We start from the raw sequence: 19,452 nt of genomic DNA, 5'->3' as shown, positions 1-19,452 counted from the left end.
GAAGAAATAGAGTGAGATGGTAACTAGCTATGTTACCATAACATCACACACCCTAAGGCAAAATGAGTCTACAACATAATAAATGACATAATGCATGACACCACATATAATACTACTCACTATGAAGGTAGTAATCTAGACTAGTAACATGGCATATGTTACTAGTCTAAATTACTCCCCGCTATGAGCAGCCTTAACTGCTCTCTTCCGCTTTTCAAGGTAAAGTTAAACAGCCGGTATGGGTAGTTTGGGGAGAAAGAACCTAAACTACACCCTGCGCCTTGTTCTTTGACGAAAATTTGAAAGAAGTATTACGCCTTATGCAATGAAACGGAGGGAGTATGATACTATTTCTATAGTGGATACTTTCATGGAGTACTATAGCTATGTTATATTTATTATTTTTTAGAATCTCAATGTAAATTTGTGTACAAGATTTGTTAGGCATTAACTTTTCTCGTAATATACGCTATGATACGGCATCCATCTATGTTACTCTAATCTCATCTCTCCTCCTTAATTAGCTGCCACATCAGCATTTTTGTTGGACCAATATGCATGATACTAGCTAAGATACTAGCACTATGGCTAGTCTTACTCCACAATCACATAACCATGTCCCCTACTAGGTGTCCGCTCATTTATTGAGCTGCAAGCAATATGACAATTTGTCTCCTAAACAAGATACTTGTTTTCCCTATTTCGATTGGTGGCTGATTGATGGTTAATTCTTGCCGGTGGTAAATGTTTATGGTTTCCCGCCGTGACTGAATAATGTAGTTAATTTTTATCCATTTACTTGGATGTGATTTTGTACAGATTGTTATTTAGCTTGTGACGAGCAGGGGGCGCGCGGCACGCGCAGGCGAGCAGGCGGCGAGCGCAGCTAAGGTCTGAGCGACGCGAGTGAAAGGATAAGTAAAAAAAAAAAAACTTAAAAGAGTAGCCACCAGCTACCAATAGTTTAAACTTACTAATAGCACACACCAGCACCGTACGTGTAATATCTCAGATTTAGAGGCTATAAAATGAAAAAACACAAAACTGTGAGTTGCATTCAACTTTTTCCTGTTTCGTTTTTTTCCTCGGGTGAAACCACCTTTTTCTTTTTTTACTGAGACGGCCGCATTAGCTCATCGCCATCACGCCTCCATGGCCGCCGCTGCCGCTCAATTGATCCATTAGCCGGCCGACAGTGCATCTCCCGATGAGCTCTGGCGCGCGGCGGGGCGGGGTCTTTGCCCCGCTGCTGGTGCTGGCCATGGCAATGGTGCGGGCGCGACCCGCGCGCTGCCGATGGGCGATGGTACCCTCCCTACGCTTTATTCGGTCATAATCTCAGTACATGCAGTTATTCTGTTGGTTGAGTGCCTTGTGCACCTTCGATTCGTCTCGTTGATTGTGCTGTTCGGGTGGTGATTCTCAGAAAAAACTATTGTTCGTGAATTTACCTCAGACATTGTTGGCGATTTTGATTTACGACTCATACATACTACTCTGCATATGTGCAGGTTGCTATAATGGTTTCAATTTTAAGTAGATGGCTCTGATGCTGCTGGAGTGGAGACATGCCACTATCACTATGGTTTGCTGCATCAAATCTCCCTCGATTGGGTATTTTGTTTAGCTCTCTGTATTTCCATTTGTTCTGTTCCTTTGACCAAATGTACCTTTTTTTCAATGCTAAAGTTTTAGTTCCAATCTACTGAGACTTTTAGCACTCCATAAGCTATTGTAGGAATATGCCATAAGCTAGTACCTCCCTGGCTCCATTTGTGTGTTCTCTCATTGGGCTATTTGCATTTTGGAGGCTAGTATACCACTTCGTTTTGCATTTTGGATTTATGTGTGGTTAAATCCTTGGTCTTTGAGAATTGAGCCCTTGTGATTTTCCCGCACCACTCTTGTTTGTCTTCCACTTATATGGGATATATAAAGTACACAAAAAAAACTTATCTAGGATATGGGTAAGTAATTGTGAGCCCGTTCTTCGATATGTCTTCAAAGATCACCTCCGACCGGTTGTACATGTAGACGCCTTGCTGGCATGGCGGAGAAGCTGAGTTTGAGTTTTCTCCGAAGAAGAAAGCAGGTTGTTCTGGTGGCTGAAGCGCCATGTCGTCCCTGTTCAACATGAAAATGATGGATGGAATGTCAGGCCTGTCGTCGGGGTCTGATTGGACACACAGCAACCCAATGTGGATACATCTTAGTGCCTGGATTCGGGAACGTCCTTCAAGTGATTGATCAATCATTTCTGATATCGTCCCTTTTGTCCAGCAAGTCCATACCTGTTCACCATCACTTTGTTACTTGATAATTTACTTCCAGACATGATAATATGGTTGCTGTGATATACAGATCCACTTACATCACTTAGGAGATTCACCGTGTCCGTGTCGGAATCATCAGAGCCGCAGTTCCTCCTCTTGGTTACAATTTCAAGCGCCAATACACCAAAACTGAAAATATCAATCTTTGGAGACACATTTCCATGTATAGCATACTCTGGCGCCATATACCCGCTGCAGAAGATTACCAGTTAGGCATAGAACCACACATTTTGATTTCTCCACTAAAATAAAACCCTCTTGTATGCATGAGCTTACTATGTCCCAACAACTCTAGTTGTCCTGGTTTGAGTATGGCCTCCTTCTTGCAGCCTAGCTAAACCGAAGTCTGCAATCTTGGGATCCATGGCATCGTCGAGCAGAATGTTGTTAGCCTTCAGGTCCCGGTGGATGATCCTTACGCTTGAGTCCTCGTGAAGATACATTATTCCCTTTGCAATCCCGAGAATTATGTTGTACTCTTGATCCCAATTTAGTGTATTTCTTCTGCTAGCATCTACTGCGAGATAATAACAGACCATCTTATGAACTAGATAAAAGAAACTTCAACAATTCCTCGCACTACCAATATGTACTTATCTAAACTATGGCTGGATTAAACAATGTACACAGGTAAAAGAATTGTCACTTCATAATGTGTCTATTCTTGGCATGCTCTGATGGATAATTTTTATCTCAATCATAGGTTTAAGTTTTTTCTATGAGACCTACCGCCTAATATAGATTTCAAAATATAACCATCTTATGAAACATGAATTAGAAAGTGTAACTCAGAGAAAGTATGAGTTTTTAGGACATGGAGAGGTGAATGGAGCAGGGAGATACCAAAAAGAAAGTTGTCGAGGCTCCCATTCTTGATGTATTCATAGACAAGTAGCATCTCATTCTGATGCAGGCAAAATCCCTGTAACCTTACAAGGTTCTTGTGCTGGAGCTGCGCCAGAACCAGCATTTCATTGCGTATCTGATCTAGTCCCTGTCCAGTACTATCTATAAGTTTCTTCACTGCTATTTCTTGCCCATCTGGGAGGTTTCCCTGAAGAAGATTATTGTGTCAGTAGGAACACAGGCTGCCGTGGATAAGTTTGAACTGCATTCTTGTTTATTTATACCTTATATACTGTTCCAAAACCACCTTCTCCAAGCTTATTCTTCTCCGAGAAGTTTCCAGTTGCCTCTTTTAGTGTAGGAAATTCGTAGATAGTGCACTTCCCTCTTGCCATTCTGTTAAATGCTGGTTGTACAGAAAAGAGAGATATCCATAAATTACAAATTTCAATGTCCAAGACTTTGAGTAATCAGTCACTTGCTCACCATTATCACGCTTGTTGGCCTTTCTTCTCTTCAAGCGAATGACAGTACAAACTGTAAGAATCAATATCATCACTGCAAAACAAGCGACACCTGCAGAGATCCCTGCAACTCTCCCTTTCCTCCCTGGATTGGAATCATTGGATACGTTAAACGCAGAATTCAAGTTGTAAATGATGTGAAATATGCGCGAGACAGGAAATCTGAGAAGCAAACCCGACCTGTTCCTGCTTCTGCAGGAGCAACTGAAGGCACGGTCGCCGGTGCTGGTGCCGGCGGCGCTGAAACCTTCACCATTGCGCTGCCTGTGTAGAATGGGTTCACGCTGTACCTCAGGTTGCACCAAATCCCAAGAACTCTCCCCCTGGGCATCCCCTTCAACCACCACGGCATGGCTCCGATGAAGCCACTGAGGCAGCTCCGGCACTGCGCCGCCGTCATCTCTGGCACGCACTGAGCCAGCCCGTAAATCATGGGGTAGTGCGTCGCGTCGAAGTTCTCCTCGCCTGTGGCGAAGTACTTCTTGGTGGAGTTGCCGCGCGCGGTGACGGCGTGGTCGACGGTCGCGTTCATGAGCGCGACGGTGGCGGCGGTAAACCAGGCCGCTGAGACCGTGAGGTTCTCCGGGTCCACGGTTGTCACTCTAACTGGCGAGTTCACGCCGACAAAGTCGAGGAAGCGCTGGTCGGAGAAGCGGAGGACGCAGTCGTCCTGGTAGATGGTCACGTCCTTGCTGTTGGGGCACTCGCGCTGCGCTCCGGGAAACCCTGCCGCGACGCAGGCGTGGCAGGTCGAGGCGTTTGCGTCGCCGCGGCAGAGCGCCAACGCAGAGATCAGGTCTGGCACCACGCCCACGGTGGCCGTTGCGAAGCCAGCAGGCGTGGCCGAGACATTCGCGGGGAGTGCCGCGGCGAGGAGGCCGAGGTTCGCTTGGTAGGTGCTGTTGGCTGCGTAGGTGCCGCTGGCGCATGTCGATTCCCGCCATGGCGTCGGCTGTGCCGCGGCCAGCGGCAGCAGCATGATGACCGCCGCGGCGGCGAGAGCGAGGTAACAGCCGAGCATGGTTGTTTGTGGCAGCAAGCGATGAAAGGCTTCCCGTCAGTCGCGAGTTGGCTAGACAATCTAAAAACAGCCAACATACCATTGCCCTGCAACATTAGAAATGAAGAATAACAATAACAAGTTAACAACGCAAGTGGCTTCTTTTGACCAATCATTATAGTCGAGAACCGCATCTTGTCCGCGTCAGGACAATGAGCGCGCAAGGTTTTCCTCGGGGATCGTTGCCGTCGGGTTAGGGGCTTATGGACTTGACAAGGTATGGCATATTAGCAACTGGCATTGCAATGTGTGGACGACCGCCGGTCACTGGTCAAGTCCACCTCTCGGTCTCCAGCCTACCGTTACTTTAACCCAATCCGATCACCTGCCACCACCCACCTACGAACGAAGACGAACAATGGCTGGGACTCACCGCCGCTTCATCCTGGTATCCCTCGCCGTCGTGCTGCTGTTGCCGCGCGCCACGGCGTACCCGTGGCAAGTGTGCGGCAAGACAGCCAACTTCACGGCCAACAGCACGTACCAGGCCAACCTCGACGTCCTCGCCGCGGCGCTGCCAAAGAACATCTCGTCGTCCCCTGACCTCTTCGCCACCGCCGTCGTCGGCTCCGCCCTGGATCAGGTCTCGGCTCTCGCGCTCTGCCGCGGCGACGCCAACGCCACGACCTGCTCCAGCTGCCTCGCCATGGCGTTCCAGGAGGCGCAGAACCTGTGCGCCTACGACAAGGACGCCGCCATCTATTACGACCCCTGCGCCCTCTACTACTCCTCCAACGTCAGCTTCCTTTCCTCCTCCGTCGACAGCGTCACGTCGACGACGAGCCGCATCAACTACCAGAACGTCACGTCGGACCATGCTCGCTTCAACCGCCAGGTGGCCGCGCTGGTGAACGCCACCGCCGACTACGCCGCGTACAACTCCACGCGGCGTTACGCGGCTGGGGAGGCCGACCTCGGCGCCGGCGAGTTCCCCAGGGTGTACAGCTGGGCGCAGTGCACGCCGGACCTGACGCCAGCGCAGTGCCGGGGTTGCCTCGCCGACATCGTTGCGAAATTTCCAAGGCTGTTCACTGACCGCATCGGAGGGAGGACGCTTGGGGTCAGGTGCAGCTACCGGTACGAGATTAACCCCTTTCTCAATAGTCCGGTGATGGTGCGGCTGGCTGCGCCACCGAGCTCGGAAGCGCCTGCGCCGGCCGTTGTGCCCACGGGTTCAAATTCAGCGGCGGCCGCCGGAAGAGGTGAGTCTTTAAACAAAGTCATGAAACCGGTAAAGGTTCCATGGAAGATTGTTATTAGCACACTTGCTCACTCACGTCACTCTGGTATAAAGCGACAGTTAGCTCTAGTCGACAGTCGTTTAGCAACCATTCCCTAGCTAGGAAAGCAATGCTAGCAAGTGTCATCTCCCATCCTGTCCCTGACAACTTGGCTTAGATCTACAAATAAAAAATCTGACGTACGCCAGATGCAATGTGCCGAACTTCCGTCCATCAAGGTGAGGGAGACAACGACGATCCATTTCGTGAGCTTTTCTAGTGCTCTTGTCACTTTGCCAGTTTTTTAAAGGCATATGGAACGGTCAGAATCCTGTCTTCCTAGTCTTTCAAGTGGACCAGGACCTGTAATTTGTTCACACGCAGTGTTAGACTTGCAGTATGTAAAAAAACAATCTAGAAGTCTGCAGAAAACAATACTGTCTCCGTCTAAAAATAGGGGTCTTAGTTTTGTCTACATACAACACACTTTAGTTATAGATATATCCATATCTACAAAAGTTGAGACACCTATTCTTAGACGGAGGAGTATATTTTTTCATCATTTCCCTAGATATACTTCATGGTAAGAACACGTAAGGGAGATTAAGTTCGAGTGAAATTCGTGGTGCTAGCTACTCCCTCACTAATATAATGGTTACTAGCTTTGGGGCACACATTTGACCTGATATGTGTCTTGCTGCATTGGTCAATTTACAGAGAGGAAGTTCATTGTTACTGGCACGGTCCTTGTGATTGTGCTCCCTACTATCGCGGCTTTGTTGGTAATCAACCTCCTTGTTTGGCTCTGTATCTGGAGGAAGATGAGGAGGAACCAAGTTGGAGCAATTCAGCCACGTATGCCCCCCTGCCTTCAACGTTCTCAGAATTCACATGTTGAAAGAGCAACCTCATTCTGTTGCACTAACATTACAAGCTTCAACAGATTCCATAAACTCTGCTGAACCGGAGAACATTGAAACTGTAGAGTCGATGCTCATCGACATTTCTACGCTGCGAGCCGCGACTGGGGGTTTTACGGAAAGCAACAAGCTAGGCGAAGGAGGGTTTGGTTCAGTGTACAAGGTACTGATGGCCATAAGAATAGTTTTTTTTGCGAGAGATTATCTAAAAATATTTAAGCCTGCCATCTGTTTCATCTCCATAGGGAACTCTACCGGATGGCTATCAAATAGCGGTGAAGAGGCTCTCCAAGAGTTCGACGCAAGGGATTGGGGAGCTGATGAATGAGCTTGCTTTGGTCGCAAAGCTTCAGCACAAGAACCTCGTCAGGCTGGTTGGCGTCTGCTTAGAGCAGGATGAGAGGCTGCTCGTCTACGAGTTCGTCCCCAACCGGAGCCTTGACCAGATTCTATTCGGTACTAACTGAATCATATTTATCTCAACGATGACCTCCATTTTCTATGCAATGTTTGTTACCTTTGCATACACTGACCACCCTGACTTTCTGAACTTATCAACGACGTGTAGATGCCGAGAAACGAGAACAACTCGACTGGGGAAAGAGGTACAAGATCATAAACGGAATCGCACGAGGCCTGCAGTACCTCCACGAAGACTCCCAGCTCAAAGTAATCCACCGTGACCTCAAGGCAAGCAACGTCTTGCTTGACACCAACATGAACCCCAAGATTTCAGACTTTGGTCTGGCGAAGCTCTTCGGGAGCGACCAGACGCAGGGCGTCACGAGCCGTGTCGTCGGAACATAGTGAGTCATAGATTGCATGCTTTACTTAAATCTTCCCATAGTATAATAAGCAACCAAACTCCAAGGAAAACTTTTTCTTATTGTCATCAGTGGGTACATGGCACCGGAGTACGCGTTGCGCGGGAACTACTCCGTCAAATCGGATGTGTTCAGCTTCGGCGTCATGGTTCTGGAGATCGTGACGGGAAAGAAGAACAACGACTCCTACCTCTCCCAGCAATCCGAAGATCTGTTGACTCTTGTGAGTGCTGTAAATATATTCTTGGTCACTGTTTGCAGATCTAGGAGCACACATTTCAGTACAGTTCTTTTGACTGATTGCTTGGAACGCAATGATACAGGTGTGGGAGCACTGGACGGCCGGATCGATATGCGAGCTGATAGACCCGGGCATGGGAGACACTTTCTCCCGGAGCGACGCACTGCGGTGCATCCACATCGGGCTGCTCTGCGCGCAGGGTGACCCGGCAGGCAGGCCGGTGATGTCGTCGGTGATCATGATGCTGGGTAGCGACACGGTGTCTCTACAAGCCCCGCCCAAGCCGGTGTTCTACGCTAGGCAAAACGGCGGCCGCAGCTCAGGCACGTAGTTCAGCATGTCGACGCCGTCGGGTTAGAGTCAGTCCTACAATCTCTGGTTCTCTGACTCCAGTTGACTCAGGTTAAGAACAACGTTGCTGTTGGTTTGTAGTGTGGATGGGACTGTTTGGATGAGAAACATTTCTCTGCAAAGTTCTGTTGTGAGCCCCTCAGAGTTTCTTAATGAGTGCCCCTATGAGTTTCTTTTAGAGCCTGCTCTCCATTTAGGATCAAATAATATTTCAGGTGTAGGGTGTTGGTCGCCATTGTAGTGGCACACTGGTCACTTTTTTTCGAGAATTTGGTCAGGTTGGTCCTTGGATGATAGAAAAATTACAAGAAATTTGTCAGGTTGATCTTTGGATGACGAAAAACTATTTTTTTTGAACATGTCATATATTTATTTAGCTCAAGTGCATTTTACAGAAGTAAGCCTGAAGGGGCTCACGCTAGAAACACAGAGAATGTTCTTGGCAGGACACGAACCTTCTACTGAACCTAAACAACGGACCACTAAGGGTCTGTTTTGAACTCGATGAGCTAAACAAGCAAGATGATCTGCTTTAACATTGTCACACCTCCTGATGTTGGTAATCCTGCTAGAGTGAAATGAACGAGAAGCTTGAATTTCTGCAAGTAGAGGCCTGTTCTCCCAATGCCCTGGAGCGGCAAAAACTGACGACGCCCTTGTCGCTGAAGATAACACCAAACTATCTGTGTAGTAGTGAGGGTACGGTCTTGGACCTGGAGAATACGTGCCACCTTTGTTGCCAGTAGAAGACCATATGTCTCTGCTTGGAGAGGAGAAGATGCTGGAGGCGAGAGTGCAGCTACATGAATTTTCTTTACGTGTTGATTGCTCTGTATGCTGATGGTTACTCCAAGTCGTGCAGGTTTCCTCTCAGCTCCTACTTGATCATTCCAGGCTGCATCACAAAAGATGGTCATCACTTCAGCGTTGGTAGCCTCCTAGTTTTGAGACGCGTCCTGAAATCGATGCTGCTTTTCTTGTGGCAAGCCGTTGTCCTGCTGCGTCGACATTTCCTTAGTCTCCATATCCGTTCCTGCAATAGTTGCATTTGCTGCAGCAGAAACTTGTGATGGCTTGCACACTTTTCTACAAAACAAAGTGTCGTTCTGAGCTTTCCAAAGACACCATAAAAAAGTGTAGAGGGTAGTTAGGGTTATTTGCGGATGCTGGGAGGTTAGCAAAGCATGCATCAGATCTGGTGCGGAACGATGATGCTCTGCAATTAATTCAATTTTGATAAACCAAGGATAATTGAACCAAGCTGCTTTGGAAAAAGGGCATAAAAACAGTAAGTGCAGTTATCCCTCAAGATTACAACATGTAGAGCAATTTTCCCTAATATGTTTAGAGTACCTACTTGCTCTCTCACCCGTAGGAAGCGCATTTCGAAGTAATATCCAAGAAAAAGTTTTAACCCTTGGTGCCATTTGTTTGTCATTCCAAACCTGGTGAAGTAGAGAGATAATCTATGGTGCAACAACTTTCGGTCTTTCTCTTGGAGAAGATGAAGATTATTAAACAGTGCTTGTAAGCACTCTTTGAGGAGAATTGCCCTCTAGACGTTAGTTTCCAAATCAAAGTATCGTGGTCATTTGTATTAATAATGGGAGTTCAAGGATTTCATTTGCAGTAGTGGAGAGTTTTATTAAATTTGAGTTCCATGTTTTTTGTCCGGGAAGCCAAAGATCTTTAACTTGAGCAGGGTAATAATGAAAGGTTGTTGCTGTAATATAAGATTGTCATAGATAGTTTCCCAACCAAAATACCATGGAAAGCTCCATATAGAACTATTACCATCAGCAATTTGACAAAGAGTCGTAGAAATGAGGAGTGGTTTTACCTTAAGTATTGCAGACCAGAAGGCTGATTTTGGCTTGTTTGCTTTAGCTCTCCAAATGGAAGTATTATGGTGGTATTTAGCCTTGACTATTTGAGCTATGGCTATGTGGTTCCTTCGCCAACCTCCATGCCATCGAAAGGATGAGACCTTGATTGATTGCCTGCAAATTCCTAATACCAAGTCCACCGATATTTTTCTCGATACAAATATCAGCCCATGCCCGAAGGCAAAGGCTCATGGCCGTCTGATCATCTTGTACACGTGTCCACCAAAAGTTTCTGATAATTGCCGTGATTTTCGCGAGGAATTTTTTTGAAAATAAAGTATTGGACATGTAGTAGATAGGAATGGAAAATAATACTAATTTTATAAGTGTTAATCTGGCTGCATGTGAGAGTCGGTTTGCCTTATAAGTGGAGAGCTTGGATTTGAATTTGTCATAAATGAAGGCATAAGCAGCCGATATATCTTTGGATGGCAGGATAAAAGTGTGGCCAAGATGAACAAAGGAATTATCAATGTCTGGGGCTGGAAAGATAGCTCTAAATCTCTAATACCTTCTTCAAACCCACCACATCTTGTGTCTCTCATTTCCTTCCCCTTCTTTATCTCTCCCAAGCCCTCCTTGAAAGTCGACTTCTCACACGTGGCTCCTCTCGGGGATGGGGGACTGGGTGCCAGCTTCCTCTTCCTATGCATAACCATAGGTGTAGGTGTAGGTGTAGAGTTAGGTCAAGGGCTTGTCTCTGGGTCTGCCTTCATGGCGATTGGCGTTATGCCATGGGGATTTCCCATTCTGGTGCTTATGCGCGGCGCTAGATAGCTGCTGGCCTAACTCTCTGGCGGGTCTCCGAGGTGGAGGTTGGGTGGGAGGAGCGGAGCCGATGGGACCCTCTTCAATAAGTGCATCCGCGATCTAGATCTTGGTTGAGCGATTGCAGTTCTCCTTCATGGTCATCGAGGTGCTGGTCAATGAGGGGGATGCCAACCTTTCCTCTGGTTTGGATCTGGCGAGCGGGGGAATATGGATGTTGCATACAGGATCATTCACAGCGACAAAACTGGGATCATCAGTAGTGTATCTTCATCGGCTCGGTGCCGTCCAGCTGCTGACCCAAATGGTCGAAGGGCGACCGCTCCGTCAGCCGACATGGTGGCCAGTCCATATGCGGGTGCAGCCCATGCGCTTGGGCATCTTCAACCTCCTTCATTGGCGGCCTTTCTTCCTCGACACGGCGGTGCAAGGTGACCTCGGGCCAAGTGGTTTTGTCCCCCGTGCTGAGTTAGGCCGACCTCACGAGGGCTTTAAACCTTTGGTCTAAAATTTTCTAAATTGGAAAAAAACTCTAACCTATAGTTTTTTTTTTTAACAGAGGCAATTTTTTTTTGCCACGGCTCATTAATTAAGAAAGAATTTTACAACAATCCATTACAAGAGAGCAAACGTTCAAGCAAGAGCTGAAACGATGCTAGAAGATAAAAGCCTACTCTCACGGCATCAGTGATCCCAAATGCTTTGCTCCGACGATGCTCTACAGGGACACCTCCACTTTGATCTTTTCCATAACCAACATAGATATGGTGGAAGAGTGGCAAAATGACTTGAGAATTCCTAAACCTAATCCTAATTCTAAACCCTAACCCTAACCCTAAAGCCCTAAAACTCTAAAACCTAAACCGTAACCGGGTTTGTTCAGTTTGGTACGTCTTGAAATCATGTACGTCCGCTCGTGAAATGACAGCCGTTCGTCCGCACGCCCGTCCGCCCACACATGATTCGCAAACTCGACTTACGATGTGGGACAAAACAGCAATACGACGCGAGTTTGTTTTGTCGCTCCGCTGATCGATGCACCTCGCACGCGATGGCCTCCGGAGTAGCACGTCTATCTGTCCTTCTCCTCCTAGCTCCAGGGTACTGAGGGCATCTCCAACGGGGCGACCCATCCCGCGCCCGCGCGTCCGGATGGGTCGATCCGGACAAAAACCCGGCCCAACGCGGGGACGCACCGCAAAAGCGGACGGCCGCGGCGTCCGGAACGACGCAAACCCGGCCCAATCCGGGCCGGGTTTGCGTGGCCGCGGATGGCACGCGGCGTCCTCGCGTGTCCGCCTGTCCGCGTGGCTGGCCCACCTATCGGTGCCCCGGCCCTATTAAATGTGGATCGGGGAAGGGGACCGTCCCTATCCGGTCCCCACTTTCCACTCCGGCCGCACGCGCGAGCTCGAAGCTTCCGCGCCGCCATGGCCCCGAAGCGCGAGTTCTCGCCATCCGCCAACGACCACGAGGCCGGCAGCAGCCGGCCAGTCGCGCCGGCGCCGTTCGCCATGGGGCCGCCGGCGACGCCCATACGCGACCGGATCTACGTCACCGTAGCGGTGGCGCGGATGTTCCGGGACGCCGGCGTCCCAATGCCGTGGGGACGTGCACCTCCCCACGGCCGGCACCCGAGCCCGGATCGGGTTCCGGTGCCGCCCATCCCGGCGTCCGGCCGCGCCCGCTACGCCGAGATCCGGAGGCGCCGCGCTCAGCTGCCGGCGGACCTCCGGCAGACCCCGCGTGACGGCGACGCAAGTCCCAACTGGGACTTGTGGTTCGAGGTGGAGCACGATGCGCGGCGGCGCACGTGCTTCACATCCGCGACGGCGCGGCCTCGCGCGCAGCCAGGCACAGCTGCTAGGCGGGCTGGCCGCCGCCCCGGCGGCCTCTACATCGGCGAGCCCGCGCCCCAGCCCCAGCCCCAGCCGCAGCCGCAGCCGCAGCCGCAGCCCCAGGAGGAGGAGAACGACCCGGAGCTGCAGGCGGCGCTCGCGGCGTCCCGCGAGCAGCAGGACCTCGACGAGCTGGCCAAATGGCCGCTCCTCGCCGAGACGCTGCGCACCTCCGCGCTGGAGGAGGCGGCCGGGAAGGCCCAGGAGGACGCCCGGGCGGACGCGTGGGCCTTCCTCCAGCCGGCGCGCCGTCGGGGAGGAGGCCGCTACGCGTCGGGCGGCGCTCCGGGAGGAGGAGCCGCCGGGCCGCGCGCCCGGCGGAGGAGGAGCGCCCGGCCACGCGAGCGGAGGAGCAGCTCCGACAGGAGTCCGCGCGGAGGGCACGGCTGCGCAGGCCGGCGAGCCCGCCGAACGCGCACTCCGCCCGGGAAAGGGCGCAGCTGGGACCCCCGGCCGGAGTCCCCGGTGCCCTCCGGCGTGTCGAGCCGGAACAGCGCGTCGCCGCCGGGCGGCGTCGTCGTCATCGACGCCGACGATGACGAGTACTACTGGGGGTAGTACTGCCGGCGGCCACCGCGAGCTCGCAAACCCTGGCTAGGGTTTGCTTTTTTTTTAGTTTAAAGCCATATATGGCTTTCTTTTGTGTAAAATTTGCCCAAAATAGGGCTAAGTTTAATGACCAACTTTTTTTTTTTTCCAAGCAATCCCCCACCGGGATCGAATTTTCATTATCATGGGATAACGAAAATACAGCGTCAGGTTTCAGCCTGTTTATATTTACAGGTCACACCAACCAACACAGGGCAAAGTATGTCATAGGCAACTCGACTAACATGACACAAAAGCAAACTTCCAGGCCAAAAGAAAAGAAACAGGCAACATCACACAGAGGTGAACAAAAGCATCAGCCAGGTAGCAAGGAGATCTCCATCCTGAACCACCATATCATCAGAACAACTTTTGCGAAAGGGCTTCCATCAGGATTGCATGTTTTCAACATCCGTGCCGGTCCGATCCTCGGTGTCCATATCTTCACCACCTTGTTCCAGTCGTAGGAGTGGATTGATCCCCGCCGCATTGTCGTCTCTGTTTCCCCGCCATTACCCAGCGCCGGATCAATGAGAGCATCAGCTCCCTGCTGGAGTTGCGCCGCCTCAGCATCCGAGTGAGCACCTGCCCGAGTATTTCATGAAAGAGGTTGCAAGAAAAATTAAGTCAACAGGATTTTTCAGGAGTTTTCTCTCAAAGCATGAGCTGTTACGCGTTTTCCAGATTGCCCAGCAGATAGCAGCAATGCCAGCAATCTGGACGTTGCGACTCGCATTGGAATACTGTGGCATCCACCAGAAAAATTGGGCAAAAGATCCAGGACGAGTGGGAGCACCCACAGTCATCCCCACCAGGCTCCAGATATATTGAGCTGCAGGACAAGAGAAAAACAGGTGTAGTATAGATTCATGTGTGGAGCAGAATTGACATAGTGGGTCACCCTTCCAATTTCTCTTCAGCAAGTTGTCTTTAGTGGCAATGGCATTATGCCAAATTAACCGAGCCAGATCTTGATTTTCAATGGAATTTTGCTCTTCCATAGATGCTTGAAGGATCTATCCATTCCACTTCCACAAATATGCTTATAGACACTTTTTACAGTAAATTGCCTATTTTTTGTCCACTTCCACTTTGGTTTATCCACATTGTCAGATAAACCCCTCTGATTCAGAATATTCACCAGACCACACCACTGTATCTGCAAATCTTCAGACAACCATCTCCTGAAGGAGAGCCTCCATCCCATCTGGGCAGCATCAGCCACAGAGATTGCTTGCTCATTGCAGATATTATATATTTCAGGGAATTTGTTCATCAGAGGTGTATGACCACACCAAGCATCCTTCCAGAAACTGGTTCTACAGCCATTTCCTACTGCCATCCTTCTACCACAGAGATAAATATCTCTCACATGCAACATATCTTTCCATAAAGGAGAATCCCTGTTTCTGTGCCTAGCCCACTGAATCCCTGCATCACCCAGGTATTTTTTTCTCATGAAACTCTGCCAAGGTCCCTCCTCATTCTCCAGCTTCCACCACCATTTACACATCAAGCTTATATTGAATTTGTGCAAGTCTTTAACCCCCAGACCTCCTTTACTTTTGGGCTTACATATCCATCTCCACTTAACAAAGTGATATTTTCTTTTATTTGCATCACCAGCCCAGAAGAAGGCCCTAATAGGTTTCTTAATTTCTTCAATAGTAGTCTTGTGCAACAATCTCATGGACATTTGATAGACAGCACTATTGGATAGGCAGGAATCAATTTTTATTAGTCTACCTCCAATAGACATGGCTCCACCCATCCATCCACCCATCCATCCACCCATACTCTTCTTCATTTTCTCCCCCATGAAATGCATTTCTGCCACAGATAATCTTCTGGCACAAACTGGAGTACCTAAGTAATGAAAAGGCCAATCCCCTTTCTGGCAGTTAAACAATTCCACATAATTCTCCAGTTTCTCAGTATCTTCCATTACTAGCATTGTCTCACTTTTTTCAAAATTTATTTTCAGTCCAGACATTGTCTCAAATATGTACAATAACAACTTTAAATTCCTTGCTCCCTCCATGTCATCTTGCAAAAGCAAGATAGTATCATCTGCATATTGAAGGATAGCTACACCATTCTCCACTATATTATCAGCTAACCCTCTGATCAAGCCATTATTCTGAGCAGACATTATCATTTTTGATAAACTGTTGGCAGCCATGTTAAACGAGAAAGGAGCAAAAGGATCCCCTCGTCTAACACCTTTGTAACTCGCCAAAGTATGGGCCCACTTTATCATTAATCTTAACACTAAGAGTACCTTTAGTTACTGCCTCTTTAATCCAAACAATCCACTTATTACTAAAACCTTTTGTCTCATGACAATCAATCAGGAAATTCCAGTTGACTTTATCATAAGCTTTTTCAAAGTCTATTTTTAGTACCACACCTTGTTTTTTCCCGGCTTTGGATTCTCTCGGAACTTCTTGCAAAAGCATCACTCCATCCGCAATGAATCTTCCCTTAATAAAAGCATTTTGGCAAGGATGTATCAACTTGTTCATTACAGGTTCCACCCTTATTGTCATAGTTTTTGTGAAAATTTTAAACAGACACTGCAGTGAGACATATAGGTCTATACTTCTGAATTACTTCAGCATCATCACTTTTTGGGATAAGTGTGATAATACCATAATTAATTCTCTCCAGGTTGATATGATGATTATGGAAATCATTGAACATTCTCATCATATCATCCTTCACCACACTCCAGCAATGTTGGTAGAATTCTATTGGAATACCATCAGGACCAGCTGCTTTGTTCTTCTCCATCTGACTTATTGCATGGTAAATCTCTTCCTCAGTAAAAGGAGTATCCAGAATATTTCTGTCATTTTCATTCAACTTCTCACTCTCATCCCGGATCATCGTCATCCAATCTTACACGGAATCTATAACGGGACCAAACAATTGCTTATAGAAATCAGTAGCATGTTCCATCAGTGCGTAAGTCCCCTGAATAATTTTGTCTCCATCTTTCAGGGAGAACATAGTTCTTTTTCTTTTCCTCCCATTAGCAACTCTATGAAAAAAGCTAGTATTATTATCACCTTGCAACAACCACTTCTCCCTAGATCTTTGTTGCCAGAAAGCTTCTTCTTTTTCCAGAAGAGACAAAAGCTCTACCTGAATCTGGGATTTTCTGCAAGCCTGAAGACCGGAAATACACCCTTTCTCTTCCAGATCTTCCAGTATATCCAGTTCCATGTGCAAGTCTTGCTTTCTCTTCTTATCTTTTCCTCTGATATTTACTCCCCAACCTTTGAGGTATTGTTTCACTTTTTTCAGTTTGATTTGTACAACCTCCAGGGAATTTTTTGCATGTACAGATTGTCTCCGATTTCACCAACCTTTTCCAAGAAACCATCCTCTTTGAGCCAGCTTTTTTCAAACTTAAAATTTCTACTACCCTGTTCTCTGTCTTCCAAAGTATCCAAGTATAATGGGATTATGATCGGATACTTCTCCGGAGATTTTATGAACAGGTTACCGGAGGAAACATTTTTTCCCAATCAGTAGTCATCAGAAATCTGTCTAATTTCTCCAGGGTAGGAATAGCTTGATTATTTGACCAAGTAAATTGACCACCAGACATCTCAATCTCCCTAAGCTCATATGTATTGATAATAGCATTAAACAAATCAGACCATTTGTTCTTTCTCATAGCCTTGTTCTTGTCAGAAGGAAATCTCAAAATATTGAAATCCCCCCCTATTAACATAGGCAAATTTTGATTACAGCATACTTCCCCAAGCTCCACTAAAAAATCTTCCTTGTCAGTATCTTGTGCTGCACCATAAACCAACACCAACTTCCACAACTTCGCAGCTTCGGATCTTGTAGAGTCACACAAATATAAAATCTTCCCATCACAGTATCAATAATATCAAACCCGGAATTCCTGAAACCACCCGAATACCTCCGAGTCCTTCCAATAGAAGGAATCCATTTCCAGGAAAATTGATTCCCAGGATCAATTTTCCTAAAAAAGGAAGGGCTATAATTTTTCTTAATGGTCTCCTGTAAACCAATGAAATCAAGCTGCTGATCTCTGACAAAATCTGACAGGAAAATGCTCATACCTTTCTTCCCCACTCCTCTACAGTTCAAGCTGGCACCTATCATAAATATTTGGGATTTTTCCTCCTAATCCTCGGATCCAGCCACAATGCCACACACGGGGTGATCATTGTTGACCTTCTCCTCGGGCAGCACATAAACCAGACCGTGCTCCCAACTCCATCCTTCTCCGACTATACTTCTCCAGGGATCTCTCGTATCTTACAAGCTGACTTCATTCTTTTTCTATTTTTCTTTGATATAAAAGGAGTATAACCTTCCTCATCATCCATCTCTTCCTCACCAAATCCCGAAGCAAAGTATGTTCACCAGCGAAGCAGTTTCGGTTTCTTGAACATTTACATTCTTACTTTTTTTGTCGACCGGATTGTGTCTAGCTATTTCTAGAGCTTTGATATGATTAATTTTTTCCAGATCAAAGGAACCAGGAGCAACCCCCATTTCTAAAGCTCTAGCACAAATATCATTATCATCTAAAACAACGAAAGGAGTTTACCGAGTTAAGATTTGTACATGGATGGATCCCTGCCCGATTATGTCTGTCTTGTCCCATCATCGGTCCTTCCGTTTGTGGTGGGATGTCCTGCAATTCTTGAGCCGGCTCCGGTAGGTTGTTCCTCCTGCACCCTTGTTCTATCTCTCCCATCTTGCCTCCTTGTATTTATAGCCAGATTTTCCTCATGTGTCGGGCTTTCCCGCATTTCATCTTGTAACAGTTCATTTTCAGGTTGAGGTCCATCCATAGGAATGACCACAGCAGTTCTTTCATGCTCAAGGGAAGGAGCAGCTAAACCCATGATGACACCCTGTACAAACTCTCCTTCTTCTTCATCACCTTGTTCACTATCTTCTTCTCCACTGCTGCCATAATCCACCATATCCAGATTATCATTCACACCATCTTGCTGCTCTGGCACATGCATTTCTTGGTCCTCAATGATTGGTTCCATCACATTTTGATATGTCTTCTGGTGCATAAAGACCTTGTCACTACCATTCTTGGTCAGAGTACCAAGAAATTTTCTGAAGGATTCATTGTTCTCTGGCACAGGTATCTCAGACATATCTGCAGGTATTTCCTGAGCAAGGGCAGTAACAACATCCCTATGAACCTCCTGGAGTGGTGGAATAGCAGATGAATTTGATTCTCTGTTACCATCAGCAGAGGAAGATGTAGCATTACCCTCAGCGCTAACAGATGTAAGTCCCATTGCTCTGTTAACTTTTGTAGCAAAGGATTCAGACAACTCATCAGAAATACTTGAGGAACCGACTACAACTTTTTTCCCCTTCTCGGACTCGGTGTTACTAGCTCTCTGCTGATTTGTCCGGGAGCTCCCTCCACCGAGTAGCATTTATATTCACATTCCCATTGTCCTCTGCAGCATTCCTCTCTTCCTCTCTTCCAGGTCCTCTCGCCTTTTTGGTGAGCTCTCGCTGTGTACCACCATCGGCATTTTCCACAACTACGCAGCATAATAATTAGCAGGTGTAGAGGAAGGATCAATCACTTCCCTGGTGAATTGAAACTCATAGAACCCTTTTTTGATGGTGCCAATTCTTGAGCTAGGGACCAAAGCAGGGTCCTGACACCCAATCTTTACCCTTACATAAGCAAAATTTCTCAGAAAATTCATATCAAGAGCCAAGGGTACACCAGCCATACTTGCAACATAGTACACTGTAGATTTATTTCGGTATCTCATAGGAATTCCCTTCACTCTGAACCAAGTTTCCTCCATGACAGCAAAAGGTTCAATGTCACCCGCCCATTTTTCAATTTTGATAATAGCATCAGGTACTGTCTTCATAAAGAATTTCCCAAAGTGTGAGAGCTCTTCAATACATTTGGCATTAGGGAATCTAGTCACAAACTGATTCTCAGCAGCCAC

The 19,452-nt window shown here is 47.5% G+C and overlaps 2 protein-coding genes across 7 annotated transcripts; one reads left to right on the top strand and one right to left on the bottom strand.

The window, feature by feature from the left end:
- Positions 1–1,919: 1,919 nt before the first annotated feature.
- LOC124674487 (cysteine-rich receptor-like protein kinase 10) lies at positions 1,920–4,830 on the bottom strand. 2 transcript variants are annotated; one of them, XM_047210525.1, is made up of 7 exons: positions 3,884–4,830; positions 3,666–3,788; positions 3,464–3,585; positions 3,177–3,387; positions 2,610–2,850; positions 2,372–2,525; positions 1,920–2,291 (listed from the first exon to the last, which is right to left on the bottom strand). In XM_047210525.1, the coding sequence occupies exons 1-7, from the start codon at positions 4,722–4,724 to the stop codon at positions 1,953–1,955; spliced, it is 2,031 nt and encodes a 676-aa protein (XP_047066481.1). In that variant the 5' UTR covers positions 4,725–4,830; the 3' UTR covers positions 1,920–1,952. The 2 variants fall into 2 exon arrangements, with proteins under 2 accessions (XP_047066481.1, XP_047066482.1); XM_047210526.1 differs by having other exon boundaries at positions 2,610–2,847.
- A 240-nt stretch (positions 4,831–5,070) lies between these two features.
- LOC124674488 (cysteine-rich receptor-like protein kinase 6) lies at positions 5,071–8,647 on the top strand. 5 transcript variants are annotated; one of them, XM_047210527.1, is made up of 7 exons: positions 5,071–5,969; positions 6,705–6,819; positions 6,887–7,066; positions 7,149–7,359; positions 7,472–7,709; positions 7,800–8,013; positions 8,051–8,647. In XM_047210527.1, exons 1-7 carry the CDS (start codon positions 5,122–5,124, stop codon positions 8,297–8,299), a joined length of 2,055 nt encoding a protein of 684 aa, XP_047066483.1. In that variant the 5' UTR covers positions 5,071–5,121; the 3' UTR covers positions 8,300–8,647. The 5 variants fall into 5 exon arrangements, with proteins under 5 accessions (XP_047066483.1, XP_047066485.1, XP_047066487.1 ...); XM_047210529.1 differs by having other exon boundaries at positions 5,073–5,969; positions 7,800–7,950; XM_047210528.1 differs by having other exon boundaries at positions 5,075–5,965; positions 6,701–6,838; positions 6,927–7,066; positions 7,800–7,950.
- Positions 8,648–19,452: the final 10,805 nt, after the last annotated feature.

This window comes from Lolium rigidum, chromosome 7, assembly GCF_022539505.1.
Source record: "Lolium rigidum isolate FL_2022 chromosome 7, APGP_CSIRO_Lrig_0.1, whole genome shotgun sequence".
Lineage (NCBI taxonomy): Eukaryota > Viridiplantae > Streptophyta > Magnoliopsida > Poales > Poaceae > Lolium > Lolium rigidum.
Note: the sequence above shows the minus strand (reverse complement) of the source record. Positions and strands in the feature narration are given on the sequence as shown.

What these genes read in the sequence shown, in the direction of transcription:
- LOC124674488 (XM_047210527.1), top strand. Translation starts at nt 5,122, where the DNA reads ATGGCTGGGACTCACCGCCGCTTCATCCTGGTATCCCTCGCCGTCGTG. An exon ending in GGTTTGGTTCAGTGTACAAG is followed by an intron (nt 7,067 to 7,148) that starts GTACTGATGGCC and finishes TCATCTCCATAG; the next exon opens with GGAACTCTACCGGATGGCTA. An exon ending in GGAGCACACATTTCAGTACA is followed by an intron (nt 8,014 to 8,050) that starts GTTCTTTTGACT and finishes GCAATGATACAG; the next exon opens with GTGTGGGAGCACTGGACGGC.
- LOC124674487 (XM_047210525.1), bottom strand. Translation starts at nt 4,724, where the DNA reads ATGCTCGGCTGTTACCTCGCTCTCGCCGCCGCGGCGGTCATCATGCTG. An exon ending in GGCCAACAAGCGTGATAATG is followed by an intron (nt 3,586 to 3,665) that starts GTGAGCAAGTGA and finishes CTGTACAACCAG; the next exon opens with CATTTAACAGAATGGCAAGA. An exon ending in CGGTGAATCTCCTAAGTGAT is followed by an intron (nt 2,292 to 2,371) that starts GTAAGTGGATCT and finishes GATGGTGAACAG; the next exon opens with GTATGGACTTGCTGGACAAA.